Source organism: Cyprinus carpio, chromosome A5, assembly GCF_018340385.1.
Source record: "Cyprinus carpio isolate SPL01 chromosome A5, ASM1834038v1, whole genome shotgun sequence".
Lineage (NCBI taxonomy): Eukaryota > Metazoa > Chordata > Actinopteri > Cypriniformes > Cyprinidae > Cyprinus > Cyprinus carpio.
Genome location: NC_056576.1, coordinates 10,524,606 through 10,551,731, shown reverse-complemented (window position 1 = coordinate 10,551,731; position 27,126 = coordinate 10,524,606). Strand labels below are relative to the sequence as shown.

General features: G+C 35.2%; 1 protein-coding gene across 3 annotated transcripts in view; it reads left to right on the top strand.

Moving 5' to 3' along the window:
* LOC109075994 (metal cation symporter ZIP14-like) overlaps positions 1–24,917 on the top strand; it is a 32,603-nt gene extending 7,686 nt beyond the window's left edge. For 2 of the 3 annotated variants that reach the window (XM_042753587.1, XM_042753569.1), the window contains exons 2-9: positions 3,662–3,968; positions 6,704–6,875; positions 17,449–17,618; positions 19,484–19,606; positions 20,149–20,340; positions 21,679–21,898; positions 21,998–22,182; positions 23,511–24,917. In XM_042753587.1, coding sequence (XP_042609521.1) covers positions 3,687–3,968; positions 6,704–6,875; positions 17,449–17,618; positions 19,484–19,606; positions 20,149–20,340; positions 21,679–21,898; positions 21,998–22,182; positions 23,511–23,624 — 1,458 coding nt within the window. In that variant the 5' untranslated portion in view covers positions 3,662–3,686 and the 3' untranslated portion in view covers positions 23,625–24,917. Of the gene's footprint in view, positions 1–3,661; positions 3,969–6,703; positions 6,876–12,705; positions 12,876–17,448; positions 17,619–19,483; positions 19,607–20,148; positions 20,341–21,678; positions 21,899–21,997; positions 22,183–23,510 lie in introns of all 3 variants that reach the window. The other variant, XM_042753577.1, reaches the window with a different exon arrangement.
* The last annotated feature ends 2,209 nt before the right edge of the window (positions 24,918–27,126 follow it).

Genomic DNA, 27,126 nt, shown 5'->3' with positions numbered 1-27,126 from the left:
CCATTTTTGAGAATCGATACAGTATCGTCAAACAAAATATCGCAATACTCACGTGTATCGATATTTTCTTACACCCCTATAAAATTTATTAAGCATCCTAACTTATACGGTAACCTATAACAAATGTATGCATTTATTTATGGAAAAACAGCGATACAGCCTCATGATTATTGAACTTTAAAAAGGCAACGATTTAATTTAAATAGCACAGATGAGAAGGTGGAAGGATTAGGGTTGGGTATCATTTGAATTTTACTGATTCCGATTCTGCTTATCGGTTCATATTAATTTAGATTCCCAGGTTCGATTCCAATGTGATTAAATAATGATATCAATCATTTATCCTTTATCTCTTTTTTGCAAACCATTTATTGGAGCTGAATACCATGAACAAAAATCAACAGGTTACATAAAAACAGACTCTTTAGAGCTGGTTGTGTGCAAAATAGAACTGCATGATTCCGGATAAATTTAGTTTTTTTTTTTGTTTGTTTTTTTCCCCCAAATGGAAGTGGAAAACATTAGACAACTAAACAAAATCACATGTAATTTATGAATTAATGATTAAATGACTTCCTCAGGATGTACTTGTTTCATTACTGGATGAATCAGCGTTCTTTAACAAATCTCTTGTATGATTCAAAGGCAAATACATTTTACCAGCCCCTTTTCTCCACCTACTGGCGTAACAATATAATGATAAATTTGCAGTGTCAAATTATTTTCAAAAGGTGATTTACTCTATTTTAATCGCTACCATACACATCGTGCACACAGTTTATATCTGAACTATAAACTTTTATCCCAGTACTTCTGTGATTAGGATGTTTGTGATTAGAATTTTTATGGCTGAAAAGACTGAAACTGTTTTATTCATGACAGCTGACAACTGCTCTCTTTAGGTCAATGGCAGCTCAATTGCAAATTTAAATGTTCAAATCACACTGATGTGATTGTACGCTGCATGGATGAACCAACAAGTGATAACAACATTGTAATTGCACATGTCAAAGGTTGAGGAATTAAACAGATGAATCATTGTAATTTAGGAATAGAATCACGTTGGTGTTTAAATCGTTGTTTAAATCGTGTTCGCGATCTTAACAATCTATTAAATTAAAGTGCTTTGTCATGATGCAAGAGAGGTATCACCACCAACATGTTTAGCTATCAAAGTTGCTCTATGCCCTGCATTTTTGAAAGGTGTTGACTTTTACAAAGCTCTATCAAAGTTGCTCTATGCCCTACGCTGATTGGCCAGCTATCCAGTGCGTTGTGTTTGGCTGAATGCCTCAAGCGTGTAATGGAAATGCCCCTTAACCCAGTGTGTTGTGATTGGCCGAATACCTCAAGCGTGTGACGAAAATGTGATTCCGTGTCCCGGTGACATAATTACTGATCATAATGACTTATACTGTCTTTTTTACGTGTTGCATATCGCGCTGTGTAAACATAAAACCATGTCTGGAGAAACGACAAACAACAAGAGCTACTCTACACTGCTCAAAACTCGCGTTTGAATCATCAGTGGCAAATTCTTTAAATATAAAAAACGTACTTACATGCTGTGAGTCAGAAGCACCAGACTGTCTTGCAAAATTAGAACTGCGGAACGGACGGCGGGCTAAGTGAGTAGCAGCCGGTGGGCTTGAGAATGACGCGGCGGGCAATCACATGTGACATGATGTCCATGGTGAAAGCCGATCCGGCGTTCCACAGCACGAAGCTGATGTATTTCTTCAACGACCAGCATGGATCATCTCTATGCATGACGAAGCAGATATCGTTCTCTTTTGGAAGGCCAAACAAAGGAGTTTTGCTTTCACAATGAAACACACAGCATCTCTACAACGGCAGCGGCAGCAACAATACTGTAGTGAGAATCAAAGTTATGCCCCCTTTCTTTGCGTGAATATTTGGGCGGTGTTATGCAAATCCTCCCACAACCTGACGTGGACAATTAGGGGTGTGTTAGAATGAGCCATTTTAGGAGTGGTTGACTCCTAACTTTTATGAAGAATATCTCCTTGGATTTGAGACTTTAATCTTTGCAACTTTACAGATCTTCTTTATGCCCCAAGAGCTTGTAACACTCCAAGGACAAAAAGCATATACCGTGATAAAAGCTTCAACAAATATTGTGAAAATTTGATACGGTCACATACCTAATGTACATAAAATTTAATTGGACTATAAATAATTACATAAATAGCCTATTAAATAGTCTGAAGCAAAATAATTTAAAAACCTTGTGTACTTTCTGTATTCTGATAAATTAAATAATTGTGTTTGTAAATGTCTCTAAATATCCCCTTATTAAGCTAAAACACAAAATTTGAAAAAGTTGCATTGCACCCCTAATTTTTTTTTAATGTGCTCCTAAATTTTTCAACTTAAGAGCACCCGTGCTCCTTGGGAAAAAGGTAAATGTCAAGCCCTGTTTACTGGTTGTTAAGTCTTGACGTAAGGAAACCTGTTACCGGTTCAAGCTTTTAAAAGTGTTTCACAGTGTACATTACAGTTTCTGGGCTTCCCAGACACTTATGTATTAGCCTAACAATTAATAAATAAGTCACTATCTGGCCATTTGAGATTTTGGTATGGCGATAAAGGCTATAGTCTCATTAATTTCATTTTAATTGCATGACTCTGTGAGTGTAGATTAGCACCATTTGCTATTTGCTTTTTGCTTCTGATAGAGCGCTTGGATCCAGAAGCAGTGACACGTGACATCAGACTTAACAAGTGCATTGTGGGAGACCTTCTGCAATGGTTTACTACAGTTTACCTGTTGTTAGTTGAGGCTAGAATTATATTTACACTTTTTATCCAATGCGACTTAAATTGCCTTTAAGGTGTAGCCTACATTTAATCAGCTCTTGCTTTCCCTGGGAATCAAACCCATGACCTTGGTGTTGCTATCGCTGTGCTCTACTGTTTGGCTACAGGAAGGCTAGTAAAATTAGTAACAGATTAGCAGCTTACATTTGAAAATTTGTTGCCCATGTACTAAAGTTAAAATGTCTAAAATGTAAATTTCATGTTATTTGGTATTAAAAATAAAACACACATATTATATTATAAATTCTTTTTATTTAGAATTAAACTTTTTTTTTTCAATATTTAATATTTTCAACTTTATTTGTTTTCATTTCTTTTGTTTTAGTAATTTTAGTACTTTTTTTTTCAGTAAGCCTAGTTGCAAAGGCAGTTTTTTTTGTCTAGCATTTACTTTTATTTTCATTTCAGAATTTTCATTAAATGAAAACTTTTTAAAAAAAATTACACTTTCGTTAACAATAACACTTGTTTAGGCCTTCTGTGGACAGTGGACACACATTTTCATATTCTGTCCAGTGGTTAGTTCATAGCACTTACAGAAATTAACATTTCCATTTAATTTCTATTGCCATTTTTACCTTTTTTTTATTATTATTAACTAATTTAACTATGGCTATTACTTAAAGTAAATCGAATGGAGTCAAATTTAAATGCAGGTCTGCAAAAACAATACCTGATTGCTATTTGCCTATACCATTTTTTATTTTATTTTTTTATAACATTTAAAGATGGCTGTGTGAGGATAATATCGTAGTGTATGGTTATATATGTGTAGGGCTAAAGACATACATTTTCTTACCTCGTGTCTTTCTGTATATAGTGCTCGACGTGCTACTGGTAGAGTCATGAGCCTGAGACAAGCCAATGGCTGCAAACAGCTGACCTTGACCATTGGCCTGACCCTGACTCTAGGCCTGCTGCAGTGGCCAATAGCAGCTGTTAGTGGTCAGGATGGATTGTCCCCTACACAAGTCCTTCAGGAGCTGCTGACACGCTATGGTGACAACACCAGCATCTCTGTCCCTCAGCTGCGAGCACTCCTCATGCGCTTAAATGGAGACCCGAGTGGAGACCCGAGTGGAGACCATGATGCACAGACACAGCCCACCAAAACCAACGTGTCTAAGGTGAGTCAAGGAGGTTTGAGAAGATTTTACAGGATGTGAGACTTTACAGGAAATATTTTCACACTGGCTTGTTAGAACTCTGTTGCTTCTGATTGGCTGCTTATTGCACACAACAATACTTGTTCATTGTACAATGACTTATTTTTATGTATTTGAATATGAGAATCAAGATCTAGAAATACTGGAAGGAAATTTCCCACACTTCATTTTGCAAACCAATTAATCTTTTTCATTGTATTTTTTTATCCTTATAGTGAACATTATATATCCAGACAATGGACATTACCCTAAGACTGTTTCTAGATTGTAATTAAAATATTTCTTAAAGGGATAGTTCACCCAAAAATGAAAATTAATGTTTATCTGCTTACCCCCAGGGCATCCAAGATGTAGGTGACTTTGTTTCTTCAGTGGAACACAAACAAAGATTTTAACACAAACCATTGCAGTCTGTCAGTCTTATAATGGAAGTGGATGGGAGTCACAGCTAAAACATACAATAAAACAAAAAAAAACATGCACAAACAAAACCAAATTAAACCCTGCGGCTCATGGAGATACATTGATGTGTAAAGACACAAAACGTTCGGTCTATGCAAGAATCTGAACAGTATTTATGTGTATATTTTTTTTTTTTTTTTTACCTCTGATTCACGCAATGTCCGAACTGTTAGAACTCTGAGCGCGTCTTTCTGAGTGCGTTCTCATACGCGTTCGCAGACTTATAAGTGCATTACCGCCACCTATCTCTGAAGTGGACCTTTGACACTCTATCTACAATCTCAATTAGGAGTATCAATGGTCCACTTGAGAGATAGGTGGCGGTAATGCACTTAAAAGTCTGCGATCCACCACAAAGCAAGAAGAAGACGACGCCTCACGCGCCTGCTGCTGAACACGTGCACAGGAGAGCGCATTCAGGAGAGTTCTAACAGTTCGGACAATGTGTGAATCAGAGGTAAAAAAAACCAATATAAATACTGTTCAGTTTTTTGCACAGACCGATCGTTTTGTGTCTTTACACATCAATGTATTGTCACGAGCCACAGGGTTTTGTTTGTGTATGTTTTTTTTTAGTTTCATTGTATGTTTTAGCCGTGATTCCCATCCACTTCCATTATAAGACTGACAGACTGCAACAGTTTGTGTTTAAAATCTTAGTTTTTGTTTTACTGAAGAAACAAAGTCACCTACATCTTGGATGCCCTGGGGGTAGTGAGCAGACAAACATCAAATTTTCATTTTTGGGTGAACTATCCCTTTAAGGTCCTCCTTTATGGCAAATTCAAAAGTTCCTCCGTACTTGCTGATCTGAAAGTCCTGTTTTCCTGCTTTGGTTCACATTCTTTGGTTTGCGAGAGATGTTTTAAATATTTTAAATGCTCCGTGTCTCCCCTGATTCACTCCTGTCCTGACACAAGAGTTTGATCTTCTCAGGGTGCTTTACAAGACGTGACAGAGGTCTGATCATCTGCTACAGCAACTATCACAACACCAATCAGTGAACGATTAGGTCAGGTGTTATAGCGCAGAGTAACTCGCTCTGCTTTTTTATAATCTGGATTCATATTATAAATTATCTGTATTTTACTTATATCAGTTTATTGTCAGTTGTCATAAACATAGAGTAGATATGGCCAGATAAGTCAAGAAGGCTTAGTTAACACCTCTAATTGAGGCAGGCAATATACAGTAGAATCTTTGGTCGATACTAATGTGATGAACGTATGTGATAGATATAAATGTACAATAAGTATGTTGATGAAATAAATCAAATAAAAAATTTACACTACTGTTCAACAGATTAGAGTTGGTAAGATTTTTTTATAGCAATGTGCAAGTCATTACTGTCACTTTTGAATTAGTTTAATGTATCTGTGCTGAATGAAAGTTTGTAAATAATTCCAAAAAATACTTTTGTTTAAAAATAAAATACAACTAACTTTTTGAACGGTAGCATATATGTGTGTGGCCGTGTAGTGTATGAATTCTTGGTTTTACAATATTAGCTGCCAGAGTGTTGAGTAAGTGCATAGCCACAAATATTTGTCTTTGGTTTAGCATTTGTGTACTCACGACATTAAGTATTTTATCAGAGGCGTTATCTCTTATGCCACCTCTCAATTTGTAAGAAAGCCTAGAATAACTTGTAATTTATCAGTTTGTCTAAAGACTAAATGTGTAACATTTACAAGGACCACAAGTGGGATATCTGCATGTCTTTATTCACAGACATAATAACATGCTTCCTGGGTTTGTTTTTAACTTCTTTTTGGCAGCTGAACAGTTGTGACCTAAACTGACCTAAGATTAAGTTCTAACTTTTTTAGTGAATGATTTTCTGACTTCAAAAAATATATATTAAAATGTAATGTTATGACATTTTTTAATGTCATTATTCATAATTTGTGTTTTTATTTCATGATTCTAAATTCAAATTTAAAACACATTCATTTCCGCTTCAAATGTAGCTTTTTGTGTAAATAGCTTAAGAAATATATGATTTCCTCCCCCCTCTTTCCTCAGAGACTTATTATAAGATGTTTTCGACATTTTGAACCCCTAATCCTCAGTATGACCTTGAAATATTGCATTGTTAGGCCTCAAAGTCAAATCTGTGGTTTCTGTCCTGTGCTGTGACAGCTCCAGCACAAACTCTGCTCTCTCAAAGCTGTAATTCAAGCTTCTTCTCTGTGATCAGTAATTGAAACCTCTGTCCTGTCCTCTGTTCTCAGTGCTTGGCTGCAGACACTTTGGCAGTGTATGGGATGAGCGAACAGTCTCGTATAGATGAACGTGGCCTGCATGATATCTGCCCTACCATTATACAGCAGCTGGACTCACAAGCGTGCAAGACCCAACAGGACCAAGAGTCTGAGAGCAGCCCCAGACCCACTGATGCTGAGGGTAAGACTGACTGTCCATTAAGAGTCAATGCGCAATATTAGTAATGATGCTAAATTTGTATTGCTTTTCACAATGATATTGTCATTATATACTACCTGGCCAAAATTACAGTCCACCCTTATTTGGCTAATTCAGCTATAATTATTATAGTGACAAAAGGGTAGAGTCAGTTATACGGGTGTGCAAATTCCTTAAACAAACATTTACAGTAGATTTATGTATGTTTATGCACAATTGCCCTATGCAAAAAGCAATAGGACCATAAAGGCCTGACTCTTCAAACCCAAACCTCATTGAACAATCAAGCCATGGTTTTAAAAATTCAACAATCAAATATGGGTATGACGTTCAGGTGGCCACGTATTTTGGCCCTGTGTGAAGGGGAATATGTTGCTTCTAACTGCTTTCTAATGACATTTGTGCACGCTGCAGGGCTTAAAGTTCTCCGGCACCGTGCTGTATTTCCGGCGTGCAGTGTTTGGCTGCGGAAAATAATAATCCTATATTTTAAAAAAAAAAATGTTGTTGATTGATATCACTTTCGAGTCCATGAGTTTGCCTACCAATGGTTCACTCTCAACCAAACTAACACTACTAGCCAATCAGAGTGTTTTGCTCTTATAAACACGAGACGTGCATAATAGTATCCAATTTAGTAGTCGCAGCCCTGATGAATGGAGAAGCGCTACAAAAAGCTGTGAGGCGCAATGGTTAAAGATGTCCATCTACTACACATTTACATAGAAAAACTAATTATAAAGCAACGGAGCTTTATAAACAGCTCAGAGTAATCATGTCATCTCCATAAGAATCATATGATTGCCAGAACAAATTTACTGGGATTTTTGAAAAGGTCCTGTTTACAGATGATCTCGTAATGGTAACTTACCGGTAATTTACCAGTAAAGACTGTATGTGTGAAAGGTGCTAAATTCTTCCTCTGTAATGTATACGGTGTGAATGTGAATTAACGTTCATCTGGAAAAACAGTGTGCATTATCTAACTAGATTTGTAACGTAAATCATTTATAAACCTTTGCCAACACAGGAGAATACATCAACCAATGTCTAAATATGCCATGTATTGTATATCATGATATACATATAAAAGTAAAAGTTTCTGCATTTGGCTAAATAATAAATGTAATGGATTTAAACCATTTAATCACGCTGTAAAGTTAAACGTCACCAGGCCGTTGGCTCCCTCTGCTGGTATTTGTTTTAATACCTAATGTACTTAAGTTGGTTATGTTCAAATTATGTATAGGCATATTACATTATGTATTTTAACAGTGTTGTTCAATACAATCATGTAATTTCTTGGTTTTGATATTTTATTTGAGCCGATTATTATTATTGCCTCATTGTTAGTTTATATATAAATAGTGATACTAAAGCCTGGTTTTCACTTAGATCTGTTTGTTACTAAAAAACATCAGTTGATTACTCAGTTGTACCAAAATAATCATTAGTTACAGCCCTAGATTAGGTAAAATATTTCTAAATACAACTTCATTGTTTTACTTTTTGTAATTAAAAGACAAATATTTTGTCATTAAAAATTTCTTAAAAATAGTATTAAAATATTGTCTTGTTGTAGTGAACCAAGTATCTGTATTTTGTCTCTTCTTGTGAGCTAAGTGTATTGTCACACCCCTAGTGTCGATAAGCAGTGATATAGCTTATCATTTTCTAAGTGTATGATATAGCTTTCATTCTTCAGGTCAACCATATGTTCATGAAAAAGAAAATCAGTTTGAATAAAGAAACCAATAACGTTGCCATAGTATCCTTTCAAATCTTAAAGTTGCCACAGACACTTGGAAAATACATTTGGAAATTGATGAGCTATATCACTGCTTATCGACACTAAGGGTGTGACAATACACTTAGTTCACAAGACTATACATGCTTTGCATGTGCTGCCCCGCCCCACCTCCGGAAAAAAAAGTTCAGGCTCAGGATTTTTTTTTTTTTTTTTTTTTTTTTTTGCAGTTCAGGCTCAGGATTTTCTGACACTGTGAATATCATGACACTTATTAACAGTTCTTGTTATTCTCTTCAAACTCTCATGCGTTGCACGTCCCCAAGGTAATGCCATTTGTTAAACTTTATCAGTATAAATTACAACGTCTCTGCATATTTATAGCACTGGTTTAGTTCATATCTATTGAACACCGTAGACAATCTTTGACTTTGTCAGCAAATTAGGCTTCTAGGAAGAATACAGTGAATCAGCAGAACTCTGACTAAGAGGTTCAGATGAGTGCAGGTGTTCTCTTGTGTTGAGCCTTGATCTCCAGTTAAAGTGTGATAAGAATAGTCAACTCTGAACACTGAGAAATGTAGAAAGGTCATTGAAATGGAAAACAAAAGTGTGAAGCAAGTGGCATTTATTTATTTATTTTTAAGAAAGATGGCACAAGCACATAAAACAATAGCTATATATTACCAAAAGTATGGGGTCATTAACATTTAATTTTTTATAATGTGAATTAAGTCGCTTACTAAGGCTGCATTTATTTAATCAAAAATACAGTAAAACAGTAATATTGTAAAATACTGTGCAATTTAAAATAACTTTTTCCTGTTTTAATATATTTGAAAATGTGATTTATGCCAAAGCTGAATTTTCAACAGCCATTACTTTAGTCTTCAGTGTCACATGATTCTTCAGAAATCATTCTTACAGTATATGCTGATTTGATGCTTAAGAAACATTTTCTCTTCTTATTATCAATGTTGAAAACATTTTATTCAGGATTTTTTTGACGAATAGAAAGGACAGCATTTATGTGAAATGGAAATCTTTTTGTAACATCATAAGTACGTTTGACTTGTGACAATAAAGATATATATATATTAAAAACTGACCCCAAACTTTTGAATGGTAGTGTACTTAAAAAATGAATACACAAAAATATTGCAATACCCTTTCAAATAGTCAACATTATTGGATCATGCTCACAGTTAGTGTTATGAAATATTGCTGTAGTTACTCTTGCTGTAGGACTCTACATCCTTATAAATCACCAGTTGATAGTCTAGCAAAAATGGCTCTAAAAGGTGACATTAGACTGAGAAGAGCTCTAGAGTCATGTTTGAAGATATACCTTGGTATGATCTTTTAATACACCTCTAATGCAGTGGCAATTTTGAGAGTGGCTTAAGTTTTTATCACTGTATAGGTGTAGATAGAACACAGGCAAATATGTTCTAACACTTTAGACAATTTGAAAGAATCTTTCATATCAGAATAAGACATCTTGACTTTTAAAATTGCTAAGCATGTATATTTCAGATCCCAGCATCTGGATTCAATCACAGTACTGTGGTCAGACAGGAGATTTGAAGGGAGGCTGTGTGCTTTCAAAGCCAAACTGAAATATCCCTTGTGTAGGCGACAGATATAAAAAGGCAAGACAAGTAGAGTTCAGAGAATTTCATGGGCGTGTGTGAAGTCTGCTGGGACATTTCAGGAGAGAAAGTCATGGACTCGGAGAACAGGAAACAATTTCACATGCACTTTATAATTTGTGATTTGTTATTAATACAAACATTTTTAGATCTGTACAGTTTTTTCGTATTCACCATAACTTAAAACAAACCCTGTCTATAACGGATTAATACTTTTTTTTTTTTTTTATTATTATTATTATTCATTGAAAATCTTGTTTCGAATCAGTTGGGACTCTTTGTGACTCGACATATTTAACATCTGTGCACCATGTTTCCTGGCTCAGTGATATTTCCTGTCGCTTTGCATCATGCTGTTCTTTATCTGCTAAACAAGGCACTTCTGGGTTTTGGCATTTCTTGCGCATCCTGGCAGCGGGAGAGGAAATGAAAGGAGAATGTCACAGTGCCACCGGAATCCAAGAGATAAGGAGAGAGAAAAGGGGAATGTGGGCTTTTAGAGATGGAGTCTTACAGCATCCTGTTCTCAATGCAGTCTTTCCCATTCAGCTCTTAACAAACAGCACTGTACTGGCAACATGGTACAGTGATGGTAATAAGAATGTGAATTGATCACCAAAGATGAGGGAATAGGATTTAGGACAGGTTGCTGGCCAGATCCAAACCAGCATTATTTGCATGAGCACTCTCAGTTTGTCTGTAGCATGCTCCACAACTTCAACATGATTGCAAATCTTTTTTTTTTTTTTGTAATGTTCTGTCTCATCTTTCCCACTGAAGGTGTTAATTTAAAGTATTTGTTGTACTATACTTTCTACAACAACACTTTAAATTACTTAAAAGTAAATCAAAAGGTACAAATACATTAAAAAATAGTTTGAGATTTTTGTTCCTAAGAAAAGCACAATCATAGAATGATTTTAACAGGACAGTTCACCCCAAAAATAAAGTGTCATTTACTCACACACTCATGACGTTCCAAACCTGTATGACTTATCTCTTCTGTTGAACAAACATAACATTTTGAATATTATATTAATTGATAGTATATTGTTGTAATACACCTGCACTGTAAAATAAATCTCAGTATTTCATAGTAAATATATTAGTTATTCTTCTCTACAGTAGTAAATTTTTTATGCTTTTATTTTTTGATAAGCTTTTATTATTATTCGTTTTATTTTTCTGGAAAACTGCAGGGAGACCTTTTAAGTTTCCGTGATGATAGGTTTACACATGCTGCTCATTACAAATTTAGTGAATTGCTGTAATCATCTGTCAGTGAAAAAAATGTTAAATTCTGTAAATGTGAAAATAAAGGATAACTGCCACACGTTGCAGCCCTTTGCAGTTTGATGAGCGCATTAAGCCCTAGTTTGATTTTAGTCCGAATTATAGATGCTTTGCCAAATCAATGCCACAAAAAAACAAACGAACAAAAAAAACCCATCAGTTTATAATGAAACTGTAGAGGTACAGATTAGATGGGCCACCCCATTCTAGATAATTAAGTCTTCAGACGACATGAGGGTGAGTAAATAATGACAGAATTTTGAGTGAACTCTTCCTTTAAATTACATTGAAAGCCACTTCACTGAGTGTGTTAACGTGCACTGATTATGATTAATAAGCTAACAATATGTAAGGTCATTTAAATGCTTAAATGGTGTATTTTATCGGGTCACAGTATAGAGCAAAAGCTCTCTAATCTATTCAGACAATTTCAAAATCTCACGGTTTTCTTGAGATTTGAGTTTTTCTAATGAGCTTATGTATGATTTATCAAGGTGTATTTGTATGTTGCTTACGGTACACACTGCCCTAAAGGAGCTTTGGAGCAATAAAAAAGATAAATAAATAAAAAGTAGTGCGTTGTAACAGTCTCCATGAGAAAAAAGTCCCTAAGACGTTGAAGTAAACGAGGAATTGTGTTATCATTGTGTTGTTGTACATGTAAGCACACTCAATGTCATTTATTTTTATTACTGTTGGTTATGAGTCCTCGTTATATGAAAGAAATAAACAGTATTTCCTAAATGCATCTGTGTTTTGACGAATGATTCTCTTCTTCTGTAGGTAAAGTGCTGACTGCTGTTCTCAGCAGTAAACAAATGCAACTGTGGTTTTGGAGAAAGCCAGCTTATATATGATATGTAGACACACGCACCTGCCGTGGTTCACTCCCATATAATAACATTCTCTCTCAAACTGCATGCGTGTCCATTCAGGAGTGTGTTTATGACAGATATCTTGTATTTCCAGGGATTCCAGTCTGACTGGGATAAATGGTAACAAAGCAGTGCTGCCGGACTCAAGTCTACATTATAATCCATGTGCACAAAAGTTGTGGGAAGTGTCTGCTGGGGTGTGATGTCATGTAATTAAAGGTTGTGTGTGTGTGTGTGTCCTGCAGTGTGGGGTTACTCATTTTTGAGTGTGACTCTGATTAGTGCGTTCGCTTTGACTGGTGTGTTTGTGGCGCCCCTGATGAAGACGCGGTTCATGCGCAGAATACTCATCTATTTCATCGCTCTGTCCATCGGAACGTTGTTGTCCACCGCCATCCTGCAGCTCCTGCCTGAGGTTCAGTATCCATCCACCCATTTCCACCCAAACACACTGAATCAACCGCGGATCAAGATTAATCTTAAAGGGGTGTCTGGAATTATCTGCTTTTTCCTTCTTTCCTCCTTCACACAGTGTTTTCTCCCATTTAACACAAAACACCCCTATCCACAGAAAAGATCTCCTCTTTCTGAAGATCTTTCTCTGTTTTAGCTTAAATTTTGTTCATGATCTTTCTGTTGGTACACATAAAAGCCATTAAAAACTTTTGTTTTGTGATCAATGTCTCACTAGCCCCCCATCTTAAAAAAAATTAAAAATAAATAAAAAAATCTTTCTGTTTTTTCACATAAAAGCCATTAAAAACTTTTGTTTTGTGAACTCACCCTCATGTCGTTCCAAACCCGTGAGACCTCCGTTCATCTTCGGAACACAGTATAAGATATTTTAGATTTAGTCCGAGAGCTTTCTGTCCCTCCATTGAGAATGTATGTACGGTATACTGTCCACGTCCAGAAAGGTAATAAAAACATCTTCAAAGTAGTCCATGTGGCATCAGAGGGTCCGTTAGAATTTTTTGAAGCATCGAAAATACATTTTGGTCCAAAAATATCAAAAACTACGACTTTATTCAGCCTTGTTTTCTCTCCCGGGTCTGTTATGAGCGCGTTCACAGCACTGCAGTTTAGTGATATCCGGTTTCGCGAACGAATCACTCGATGTAACCGGATCTTCTTGAACCAGTTCACCAAATCGAACTGAATCGTTTGAAACGGTCAACAATAAGCATTAATCCACAAATGACTTAAGCTGTTAACTTTTTTAACATGGCTGACACTCCCTCTGAGTTCAAATAAACCAATATCCCGGAGTAATTCATTTACTCAAACAGTACACTGACTGAACCGAGCCAGATAACGAACGAAACATTGACTCGTTCTCGAGTCAAGAACCGGTTGCATCGGTTTTCTGATCACCAGTAGTGATGGGAAGTTCTGTTCTTTTCCGTGAACCGGTTCTTTCAGACAGTTTGATTCAATAAAACCGGTTGCCGAAAAACGGTTCACCAGTTCTTTTGCGCTCGACGTAATGACTTCATTGGCGATGATTGCCCTTGATTCAAGCCTTTGGTTTTACCCGCGCTCATAACTTTAGCACAGAATCAGTTCAGAATCAATCACCAAAAGAACCAGTTCGGTTCAGACGCGCTGTGTGTCAGTCTGCTTCACGCTGAATCACGCATGCGCAGTATCATCAGCTCCTCGCTTCTCGAACCGGACGCGTCCGACAGAAACGGTTCTTGACTCGAGAACGAGTCAATGTTTCGTTCGTTATCTGGCTCGGCTCGGTGTTCATCTTCAGTTCTCTCTTCACAGCAGTTCAGTCAGTGTACTGTTTGAGTAAATGAATTACTCCGGGATATTGGTTTATTTGAACTCAGAGGGAGTGTCAGCCATGTTAAAAAAGTTAACAGCTTAAGTCATTTGTGGATTAATGCTTATTGTGGACGCGAACCGTTTCAAACGATGCAGTTCGATTTGGTGAACTGGTTCAAGAAGATCCGGTTACATCGAGTGATTCGTTCACGAACCGGATGTGCTGTGAACGCGCTCATAACAGACCCGGGAGAGAAGACAATGATGAATAAAGTCGTGTGTTTTTTTATATTTTTGGACCAAAATGTATTTTCGATGATTCAAAAAATTCTAACGGACCCTCTGATGTCACATGAACTACTTTGAAGATGTTTTTATTACCTTTCTGGACGTGGACAGTATACCGTACATACATTCTCAATGGAGGGACAGAAAGCTCTCGGACTAAATCTAAAATATCTTATACTGTGTTCCGAAGATGAACGAAGGTCTTACGGGTTTGGAACGAAATGAGGGTGAGGCATTAATGACATAATTTTCATTTTTGGGTGAACTATCCCTTTAAGCCATTAACTACATTTTTTTGATGAATTAAAATAATAATATATTTAAATGTGTTATTTTTTTTTTTAAGATATGAGTATTTGTTTTTTTATGATTTGATTTATTTTTTTGAATTTACAATTTTGTACCTTTTGACAATCTTTAGCCTTTTGCCAGATTTATAAAAAAAAAAAAAAAAAAAAAAGCCATAAGTAGGCCCAGATTACAGCATTTTCTATGTTTGTTTTGTTTGATTTTGTTTTAAATCTTAAGCTGTTTGCAACTTAGGTTGCTTAAAGGACCCTTGAATATGCCCAGGCAAAATTTTTACACTTACCAAACTTAGATATTATTAACAGGACCATAGCAACCCTGAATGTATAGTGGGTATAGAAAATAATGACTTCCCTTTAAAATAATCACATTTTGTTGCTTTGCAGCCTGAAATGAAGATGTACACCGTTTTTGTTTTATCCAGCTGTATTTACTCAGTACAACTTATAACATCCAATTGAAAGATATAACAAAAAAACAAACAAAAAAACAAAACACAGGATCCTTTGGAAAAAGGTTCACCCCCTTGTGTCAGTATTTTGTTGAACAACTTTTAGTCTTTACAGCCTTTAGTCTGTTGGGCTCTTTAGTCTGTCTTTACTAACTTTGCACATCTAGACTTTGCAATATTTGTCTGTTCTTCTTTGCAAAACTGTTCAAGTTCAGTTAAATTTGGTGTTGAGCAGTTTGTGGACTGCAGTCTTTAAGTCATTCAATCTTCAGTCTTGCAACTGCTTCAGAGTTGCTGTAGGCCTCTTGGTCGCCTCTCTGACCAGTTTCCTCCGGGCTCTTTTAACCAGTTTGGAGTGGCGTCCTGATCCAGGGAGGGTCTGTGTTGTACCAAATACCTTCCACTTCTTAATAATAGACTTCACTGTGCTTCTAGACATTGATAAAGCCTTTGAATTTTTTTTGTATCCATCTCCTGACTTGTGCCTGTTCATAACTTTATCCCGGAGATATTTTGACATTGTCTTGCCACCCATAGTTGATTGTTTGCTTCAGTTGCTCCAGGAAAGCTCTTTTCATGCTGAGCTGATCAAAATGAGCACAGCTGATCACAGTTGAAAGTCAAATGGCTTTGTGTGTGAGGTGATTAGCTACACCTGATTGAGTTTACAAGTCATTCTAAGGAGGAGCATGATCCTTTTTCCAACTCAGTGATTTTTTTTTTTTTTTTGACATTTTGGTATACATGTCTTCCACTTCGATGTTTTAATTTGCACTGAGTAAATACAGCTAGATAAAACAAAAACTGTGTCTGTCTTCACTTCACGCTGCAAAGCAACGAAATGTGTATTTTAAATGGGGGTGATTCTTTTCTATACCCACTGTACCTTGAAAGCTGTAGGAGAAGTTTGGAATTTTGATTTTGGATTGTTCAACCAACATAATGTTGGATGTTTGTTCCCACTCTTTTTTTTCTGGGGGGGGGGGGGTGTATATGATAAATACCTGCTGCTTCAGCTTGCCTCCACCACTTCCTCTACCCTTGAGTACTGCTTTTACAGTAGACCACTAACACTACATTTATTCACTGGCTCATTGGGTATGGAAATCCCGTCCTCATTAGAAGAGCTAATCGTGTGTTGGATGTTCTTTGTTGGGTTGTTGGTGCTGTCATAGCTCAAGCAGAGCTACAGATACACCTTTTGTTTGCTGGGTGTTGATGGTTCATTGGCTGGTCAACATGAATACGGGTGAATTCAGTTCCTCTGTTGCCTCGGGTGTTTAAGGAGGTATAGGCTGAGAGGAGGAGGAGCATGTTCAGCTTTCCTGTCAGGTTTGAATGGTATTCATTGACCTCATGTCTCAAGGCATCATTTGGTCAACAGGAAGCCGCCTCCCCCTACTTCCTCTGTGAATGAAACAATGGGTTTTAAAATGTGAACAACATTACCTTACACTACCATTCAAAAGTATTAAATCAGTCATTTGTTTTTGAAAGAAATCAATAGTTTTATTCAGCAAGGATGCATTCAATTTATCAAAAGTGACATTTAATACATTTATGTTACAAAATATTTGTTTCAATGCAGTGCTTTTGAACTTTCTTTTCATCAAAGAATCCTGAAAAATAGAAAAAGCTGAAAATTCAGCTTTACCATCACAGAAATTTATGACCTTTTAAAATATATTAAACTAGAAAAGTTATTTTAAATTTATAGTAACAATTTTACAATATTACTATTTTTACTGTATTTTTTTATCAAATAAATGATGCTTTGTTAAGCATAAGAATCTTAGACCCTAAAATTTTGAATGGTAGTGTAATAGCATGACTCTGAAATGTTTGATTTATTGTCATTAATTAATTTTAAAAATTGACATCAAATCTGTGCAATTTATGAATGAGATTTAATATTGTATATTTTCCTCATGTAAAAACTCTTATTATGGTTGCATGAATTGATTTGATCATTCAGTGGCCCACAGAACTTAATTTTTCACCTCAGGGAGTAAATCTCACGTTTGAGATTATGAATATCAATCTTTCACCAAGTATTAATTATTTAGCTGATTAATTAATAATAATTAATATTCTTTCTTCTTTTTCCCCTTTCATTTTCCACTTCTCTTGTTCTCTCTCTCTGTCTGTCTTGGGGTTGTTTGGCCAGTGTGGGGGTATGGTTTCCTGTGTGTGACAGTGATATCTCTGTGTTCACTGTTCGGGGCGAGTGTGGTTCCCTTCATGAGGAAAACCTTTTACAAGCGGTTGCTGCTGTACTTCATAGCCCTGGCCATTGGTACTCTGTACTCCAACGCCCTCTTTCAACTAATCCCAGAGGTAGAGTGGACACGTGGGGGAAACGGGTTTATAGACGTGTGCCACACAACCAGACTGAAGACCGTTCTAAATCCACTCTCTCTAGAGTTCTAGATTTTAGAGTTTATATGTTGAGTCTGGCATTTAAAGGAATTGTTCACTCAAAAGGAAAATGTTTAAATTACTTGCCCACATGTCGTTCCAGACTTTATGTACAGAACAAATAAAACTATTTAATGCAAAATCAAGAAAACTTTTGAGTTATCTCTACACATTTTTAGGTTTTATCTTTCTGTATGCAAATTATTTATTCTATTTGTCTTTCCCTCATATTTTTAAATTAAACTTGATTTATTTATTTATGAACGATTTTATGCAATGCCCAAACTGCTGTTTTCTGTACAATAAAAATGGATTGGGATTCACATCGCTGTAAGATCTCAATGAAGATGTTTATTGCAGAATAGCAGTGACAAAGTACATGTAGTATCTTGGGTTCAACCGAGTCGGAATGAACCCCGAACTCAAACCTTTTATACAGTTACAGTTTGCTACCCTTAATGTAAATTAAGTTGCTCCTTTCGTAAGAACTGTATGTTAATGAAGTTCTAACACTCTATTGTTTGAGATGGTTCTTGGTGTCCCACACCCATTCCCATTCTACAATTGGTTACCTTTTGCTCATGATGTGATCATTCCAAATGTTCCAGAAACAACATAACTGTTGACTTTCTTTTCCTCTATAATAATTAAGCCATTTTGGGAAATGAGCATGATCAAACATCTGTTGTGGAGTGGAATCTGGGTCAGGGCAGACTACAGTTTCTTTCACTGTCAAGCTCAAAAAAGTGTTAAAATAGACTATTTTAGACTCTCGATATACAGATAATTACAGTGCATAATATTTAGTGTTACCTGAAAATGATCAATAGAAGTTGGTCGGTGTGACTTTGAATCTTTTTTATTGTATGCAGAATAGCAGATTGGACATTCTGCAAAAAAAAAAAAAAAAAAAAAAAAAAAATCTATTTTTGTGTTCCAAATAATAAAATAGTATGTTTTGGAACAATGTGAGGGAGTAACTGATGACTGAATTTTCATTTTCAGATGAACATTTCCTTTAAGCACACATTTAAGTCTTTCTGGCCTCAGTGGTTCTCCCCAACTGGAAAGCTAGAACATAGAGTAAAAAATGATCAATAAACTTTATATTGATCCATGGAACCTTTGTTGTTGTTGTTGGAGTTCTCACCGGACTTATTGTAAGGTCATAGTAATGACCATTTAATTTATATTTTTGAGGCAAAATGGCATGGAACTGGAGCACAACATTTAAGTTTTAAATTGATCTGACTGTGAAGTAATTAATTCAAATTAATACCAATAAATGAATGGCCCAATTTGTGAAAAAAAAATAAAATAAAAAAAAACTCATAAAATGGCTGTGAAAAGCCAAGCAAAATGGAGGTGGGGGGAAGCCCTGAGGCATTAGTGAACTACACGAAGACCCCATCTAAAATAAATCCCCTACTCACTCTTCTTGACAGCTTGTAACCAAGTGTGAAATAAATGTGAAGAATACTGTTTAAAAAAAAAAGCGCTCTTGATTGTTTCTGGTGTCTAGGAGAGTGATTAGGGGTTTGTATTTAGATTCTATCTATACTAAATATACATTATGTACTCGTTCATTTGTTCATTTTTTTTTATTTAACTGACTCCAGACTTTTAAATTGTAATGTTTTTCAGCATTCTGTGCATAATTTTATGTTAATAAATACACAATAGTTTTCATGATTAGAGGTTGATAACAAATGCTATGTTATTTTATATTAGTCTGAATAAAGATTGTATTTGACATCTTAAAACATGCTTTTTTCTGTATATAGGCCTTTGGATTTGACCCCATGGAAGATTATTATGTGTCCAAGTCTGCTGTCGTGTTTGGAGGATTCTACCTGTTCTTCTTTACAGAGAAAATCCTGAAGATGATCTTGAAGCCAAAGGACAGGGTGAGCTTGGACTAATGATCTGTTCAAGTAAACCATGAAACGGTTGTTTTATCAAACAGCTTTATCTGACATTGTCATTGTGACACGGGTTCCCAGTGACATCAAAAAAAAAAAAAAAAAAAAAAGCACAACAAGGATTTTATTTTTAGAACTTTTTAAAGTTCAAACTCGTGAAGTTTTGCTTTGGAATGTGTGAACAGTATGTACAATATGTGCACGTCGTCTTGTCTCTCCTCAGGGGCTGCACTATTCATTTGTAGCATTCTTTGAAAGACAATTTGAAAAAGATGTTAAAAAATAAACCTAAAGAGCTTAAGTCATAAAAATACATTCAATGTTTCGTTGTAATCTGTAAGGGTTTGGCAAGAGCCAGCAAATCATTTTACATGAATCAGAAGATTTATTATTGAACTTTTTGCTTTTGAGATTGATAATGTGTTGCAATGCAGCACCCACTAGTGGAGAAATGTCTTTGCAAAATTATTTACTCACTCATTTTTTTCTGCTTCCATTTCTTATTATCTAATTGTCTCTTGTCTTAGGGGGGGCATGGCCACGGCCACAGTCACTTTCCTGCAGAGCACTATGCCAACTCTAATGGTGACTTGGAGGATGGTGTGATGGAGAAACTGCAGAATGGAGAGGCTGGGGAAGCATCTTTACCCAGAGTGGAAGGTGATGTCAGAGGGCTTGGAGAAGATGACAAAATGATCAGCACTGGGCAGACAGTACAGGTGAGGAATAAAATAAACTAATTTCTATTGGCTTAAAAATATTTTCCAGTTCACAAAATGGTTTAATATTTGAGAACAAATGTGGTAATCTGTCGTTTCAATTAATTGGGCATAAGTGACTATAAGCCTCACCCACAATTATATCCCTTAAAAACCTTATTTACTTCTGGCATGTTAATGACATGCCACTATTACTGTAATTAAGGTTTTCCAGCTTGTATAAACTTTCCAGATCTTTGTCGAATTTATAATTACAGCTTGGAAACTTTCAATTTATGAATGAGTTTTTTTTCATTCATCTGTGAATAATGACTGATGACGTCATGTAAACGAAACCAAAATATAATGAATGTGCTTCAAGAGCATATAGATGTGAACAATAATATAGTAATTTTGCTGTCATCAAAGCCAGTCATATTGTGAGAGTTGCCATAGAAACACATTTTTCGGAGTCGGAGGATGTGAATAGCATCTCAGAGAGTTGTCATCTTGTAATTGCCATAATTTCAGCACAATGTAAATGGGACATGATTCATCGGTGCGTTAGGTGTTTTAAGGAAAAAAATATGTTTTTTATAACTTTCATTAAAATGCAACAACAATTTCTACATCGAAAACAACTTTTTCTTATCTGAGCTACAAGAACCCATCAGAAGATAAAATAATGTTTCGTGATTCAGTCAAATTCTAACGGATAAAATTAAGTACCAGACTACATTATATCACTCTATCTATATTAAGTCACTCAAAAATCTGATTTAATGTTGCAGACATCAAATGCATTGCCAGTTTTGTTTCATCTTATTTTGGGTGCTGTTCCTCTAAGGTTACAAATAGAGGTAAAAAAAAAAAAATTAAAATAGAAATCGTTTGTAACAATACAAGTCTTTATTATCACTTTTGGTCAATTTAACATATACTTGTTGAATAAAAGTTAAGATCTTTCAAAGAAAGAAATAAAAAATCATACTGATCTCAACAATATTGTATATTGTTACAAAAGGTTTCTATTTTGAATAAATGCTGTTCTTTTTAACATTTTATTCATCAATGAATACTGAAAGTACCACAGGTTTCAAAAAATATGAAGTAGCACAACTGTTTCCAACATTGATAATAAATCAGCATATTAGAATGATTTCTGAAGAAACATGTGACACTATAGACTGGAGTAATCGCGAAATAAATTACATTTTACAATGTATTCACATAGAAAACAGCTAAATAAATGCAACACTGGTGAACATAAGAGAAAAGTCTTACTCCAAAACGTCTGAATGGAAATGGATATTTACTGTGAACTTCTTCATTTTTCCTGTGTTTGTGTCCCTGTCTCAGGACTCTCAGAGTTCAGGTGGTGCTGGAACGGGTGGATGTTATTGGCTTAAGGGCAGGGCATACTCTGACATCGGTACTCTGGCATGGATGATCACTTTGAGCGACGGTCTGCACAATTTCATTGATGGTTTGGCTATCGGAGCCTCCTTCACTGCTTCTGTGTTTCAGGGCATCAGTACATCAGTGGCAATTCTGTGTGAAGAGTTTCCACATGAGTTGGGTGGGTACTACTGACTCTGTTATATGACCTACCAAAAAATGGCCATTAACATGCTGAGTCTGTAATCATGTAAATGCTCTGCTGCATCTGTGTGTCCAGGTGATTTTGTAATCCTGCTAAACGCTGGCATGAGCATCCAGCAGGCACTCTTCTTTAACTTCCTGTCAGCGTGCTGCTGTTATCTGGGCATGGGCTTCGGAATCCTGGCAGGGAACAATTTCTCTCCTAACTGGATCTTTGCTCTAGCCGGAGGCATGTTCCTCTACATTGCACTGGCTGATATGGTAAGAATGTGATGCTGTTCGTTTGCTGGCTTTAAATGACCTAATTTTGGAAGGCTTTGGGATTGGGGTGGATTGCGTTCATTTTTGTTGACTCCTGAGGGTGAGTTTTTATGATCAGTGAAGTGTAAAAGAAGTGATTAGCAGTGCTATTGCAGGGTTTCTGCAAGCTTTATAAAAAAATGTCTTAAGTCTTAATTTACACTACAACAATTTAAGGCAGGGGTCTCCAAACTCAGTCCCGGAGGGCCGGTGTCCTGCAGAGCTTAGTATCAGCTAAATTAAACATACCTGAACCAGCTAATTAAGGTTTTACTAGGCATACTAGAAACTTCCAGGCAGGTGTGTTGAAGCAAGTTGGAGCTAAACTTTGCAGGACACTTTACTTTTCTTACTTTTCTGTTGAAATTAATAAGACTTTTCTAAGCCGATTGCCAGATATTTGTTCTTCACATTTTTACAGATGACTTATCTTAATTTTGCTTCTCAAGTAAATGCATCTTGTTTTAAGAGTCTTTAGAGATTTGCACTGGAAAACAATACAAAAATTCATAATTAAAATTCCATCAAATTCTAATGTTTGGAAGCAAAGGTGTTATGCTAGCCTTATGCAATTTCTTTATAACATGATTTGAACAGTAGAATTAAAAAGAAATTGTATCTTTAAACTTTGAAGTTGTGATAATATAACTGATTGTGTGACATTTACATTCAGAGAACATATTGACGTATAGTGTTCCCATCAACTTATTCTATACGTCTCAAGGTCTTTAAAAGGTCTTAAATGTACCTTCATAAAACCTGATGAAATCCTGTATCGTATACTAAATTAAGAAAATTACTTATTTAAATTACTTGTTTATTTTGTGAGCCAAAATCATTTAATATAAAACTCAACTTAAAAATTGGAATAATAAAAAAAATGACTCTATAATTGATTTTCTTAATAAAGAAAATCATTAGTTACTAAAATTATCAAACCTGAATATATAATATATATAATATATAGTTATATATAGAATACAACTATTAAATAGAATTGTTAAATAAAACATACATGTATAAACAAATGTAGATTTTTTTTTTTTTTTTGTTAAATAAAACATACATGTATTTTTTTTTTTTTTTTTTTTTAATTAAATAAATGCAGCCTTGGTGAGAATAAGAAACTTGATAGCTGTCTAACTTGACAACTATGAAAACAGAGAATGTCATTACTCATGTGGTTATCCCGAAATTGATGCTGTTGATTTTATGTTGGTGGGGATTGTAATTTTTATTGTTGTCTAACTTGATGCTGTTGATTTCTCCATATTCCTTTGTTCCTGTAGTTTCCGGAGATGAATGAGGTGGTTAGTTTAGAAGTGGAGGATGGAGGGATTGTATCTGTGTTTGCTTTCGTGATTGTGATTGCAGTGTACTCTGGCCAGATACAGCTTGCATAGCAGAGGACCTAAATACAAACTCAGACACTAAAGGACTATCTCAGCACCGGCACTAAAACCTGAGACCTACTGGGACCTCCAGACTTTAATATGAGCTAGCTGTGCTGGCTTGTTTTAAAACGTTTGCCCTGCTGGACTAGGTCATGACAAATTGAAATGTTTTGGGCATAGTTTGGGCTAAGAGTAAACCCTGGACTGTGTAAATGATGCTAGACTTGACTGACCCACGAACTTTGCTTTAGATTCATCCAAAACTTGGGACCTGTTGATGGATGTGGTACCATTCATCTAGTTTAGACCTTCTCTTGGTCTTTTGCGTCAAAGCTTTAGGACACAGTGATGTCCCTGTACCGTGTGGATTCTCGTTCCCCAACATGTACATCCGGGCATTGTTGTATTGATTTCTAAGGTTCTCATTATTTAATTTTTATTGTGTTTTTCAACCAAATGTCTCTTTCCCTCAGAGAAAGGCCTTTCTCATAATCCTGACCATGAAATTTAGAGTATTGTCCAGTAACTGATGTGTAATGGGATGAAACTTTCGTTATTTAATGTCATTCCGTAATGGCAAGCAAAAACAGTAAATGCTTGAAATACAAAGGCACTAATTATTTTGTTATTGAAGGTTTTTATTTTACCTCTTTAACAAAAAAGCAGAGACCAAGGTTCTTCTAGAAAAATGTCCTCTAACTTTTATCTTTTCATTTACATGACCAAAATAAGTGGCGCATAGTTTCACAAACACCCTCCTATTATTTGTACTTTGTATAACTTTGTGTCATATTGATTGACAGAGAAAAATGAACACACCGACCTCAATTAATTTAATTATTATGATAATTACTCTTACAAAACTCTATAAAACACCTATTTTCTACATGCTTTCATTTGATCTGAACACAGTACTCTTCATAATTTAAGAAATAATTAGGAAATGCAGGCAAAATGTGTGCATAAAGGTGATGTAGTAGTGTTTCTATAATAATATGATGATTCCTCTACATATAGCACTGCAGCACAATACTTAGAGCTCTAGACTGACAGAAATCATTTTGAATATCATTGGATTTAAAGCTAAAGTGTGTAATTTCTAAGGCACTAGTTTAGTCAAATGTTATAGCAAAATTCAGTTTTGAAATAGATTGTCTGACTGCTACCATTGGTTGCCATCCCAAACTCACGCTATTTGTTGAGCAAGTCTTGCTGTGTCAGGATGCTGAAATATTGTTTTCAAATTCACAGTGTTTAAGCTTTTAGGGAAAAAATCAATAAACAAATGACTTGCTTATAAAATTGATGTCTGCATATTAAGATGGGATAGGAGATTTTTTTAACATTGAAAAAAATGACACTTCAGCGTTAAAGATGGCTTGAGTTTTAGAAGTCAGTTTTAGAAGTGAAATTTAGAAGTCAATTCCTAATTTTAAAGTCAGCTCGTAGTATTATTCTTATACATATGATCTGTGATACAGATGTTGAATTTCTATGCATTAGAATATAATTTCAGTGGTTAGAACAAGCTATGAGATTATTCAGAAATTGATTTTACACTTCTGATTAACCTTTGCTCACTTTTGTCTTCCACATAAAATGTACTTTCCATTATGCTTCCATTGCTTAATAGTCTATATTGGTATCTGCTGTTGCACTGCTAGTTTAAAGGTATAACACACAGTACATCAGTTTAACCTGTATGCTGTTAATAGATCATTCTGTTCATCATATGAAAGGTCATTTTAGCTCTGTATGAAGTGAACGTGATAAGTTCTTGTGCCTATGGTCAACAACAGATCTGAGTAACTTGCTATCAGCGTTAGTTAGTTTTTTTTTTTTTTGCCCTTTTGTTTGTGAAGTGTATGTAGTTGCATTCAGCTTTGTGTGCAGCCATTGTTTCAGCTGGCGTCTTATTGCTATGCATCCACATGTTCTGTAGTGAGTTTATGCCTTAAAGAGAGGAGCTAGTCTCAACGCCATGCATCATTCAGTGGTAAAAAGTTTAAGTTTTTGTACCTCATTTTTAATTCAGTAATATTATATATATATATATATATATATATATATAGATATATATATATATATTATATATATATATATATATATATGTATGTATATATTGTAGTGTAGAATGGGGGTGAATGTCCATTTGTGATTTTTTTTTTTTAAGTCATTGATTTATGTATTTTGTCATTAGTAATTGTATTTAAATGATAAGCTGTTGTGAGAGAGTTTGTGAGTAACCTTTTTTTTGGCATTTGAGAGCAAGTGTACCTATTATAATGAAGGCATTTTTTTAAATTACTGTAAACATATCAAGTGTTGTGTGAGTCATGATACCTGTGCAACATGTGAAATCTGATTGCTGGTAACTGTTTTTTTTTTTTTTCTTTTTAAATATTAAGCCATGAGCTTTCAGTTCATATTTTGTGCAATGAAAAAAAAACAAAAATGAAAAACATGATACAATCTGATCCAAAACTGAAAATTCTCATTCATTTAATGTGGTCTTGTTTTTTTTTTATTTTTAAATGACAATAGTGACACATTATTTAAGAGAAAACTTTTACTTTATGGCTATGCAAATCATAGTTATATTGATAAAATATTAGCCTATTTTTTTATAAGCAACTTGAATTGTCGATCGAAACGTTGGCAGTAATTTGCAGCTACATGTGAATATTCATGATATTCAGATTCTTATTTGTTTTTCGGATAGTTGTGAGTATTTTTGATATTCATGTTATTATTAATGATTTTTTTTTTTTTATTTATGTATTTTTTTCTTCATTAGTTTTATTAATAAATCTTTTAAATTCTTAATTATATCTCATTGAATATTGTGTAAGTCAGTAATTAACTCTTCATTAGTTTTATTTAGTTTTAAAACATCCTTAAATTCTTAATATATCTATGAATATTGATGAGTAAAGAATCGTGCATTTTCTTATGTGAATAATCGAAGTCTCTCGTTCTTTACGGCTGACTTTAAAAGCAACTTTTTGTCCTTAGGTTACAGTTAAACATTTCATCAACTAAAGGATGATCGCAATATCATCTGACTTCTACTAATGATGTGAATCAATAAATACGGGCCATTTTTACGGGACGCACCCTTGCCAGGATTTCTATATTGCCTAAAATATCCAGGTATTGGCGGTTTAGACTGTGCAGATCGATCGTTGTATGACATTCACGAGAACTATGGAGAGGAGCGCAGACAGCTCCGTATGCTTTCGAATCGCTCTCGCGGTACTCTGGTGTCATTTAATGATCGGTGCACAGCGACACTTCAAGTGAACGAACGAACGAACAAAACATGTGCGCGTATTTGCATCGGTTTGATCGTTCTCTGTAGATATTAACTTATCACGCGCCACGATTGGTCGATTATATACAATACCTGCATTATTGGTCAAACTACCTTGGATGTTAGTTTAGGCAAGTTAAATATCCTAGCCAGGAAGTGTCCGGTATGAACGGCACATATGGCCACCCTATCAATAAA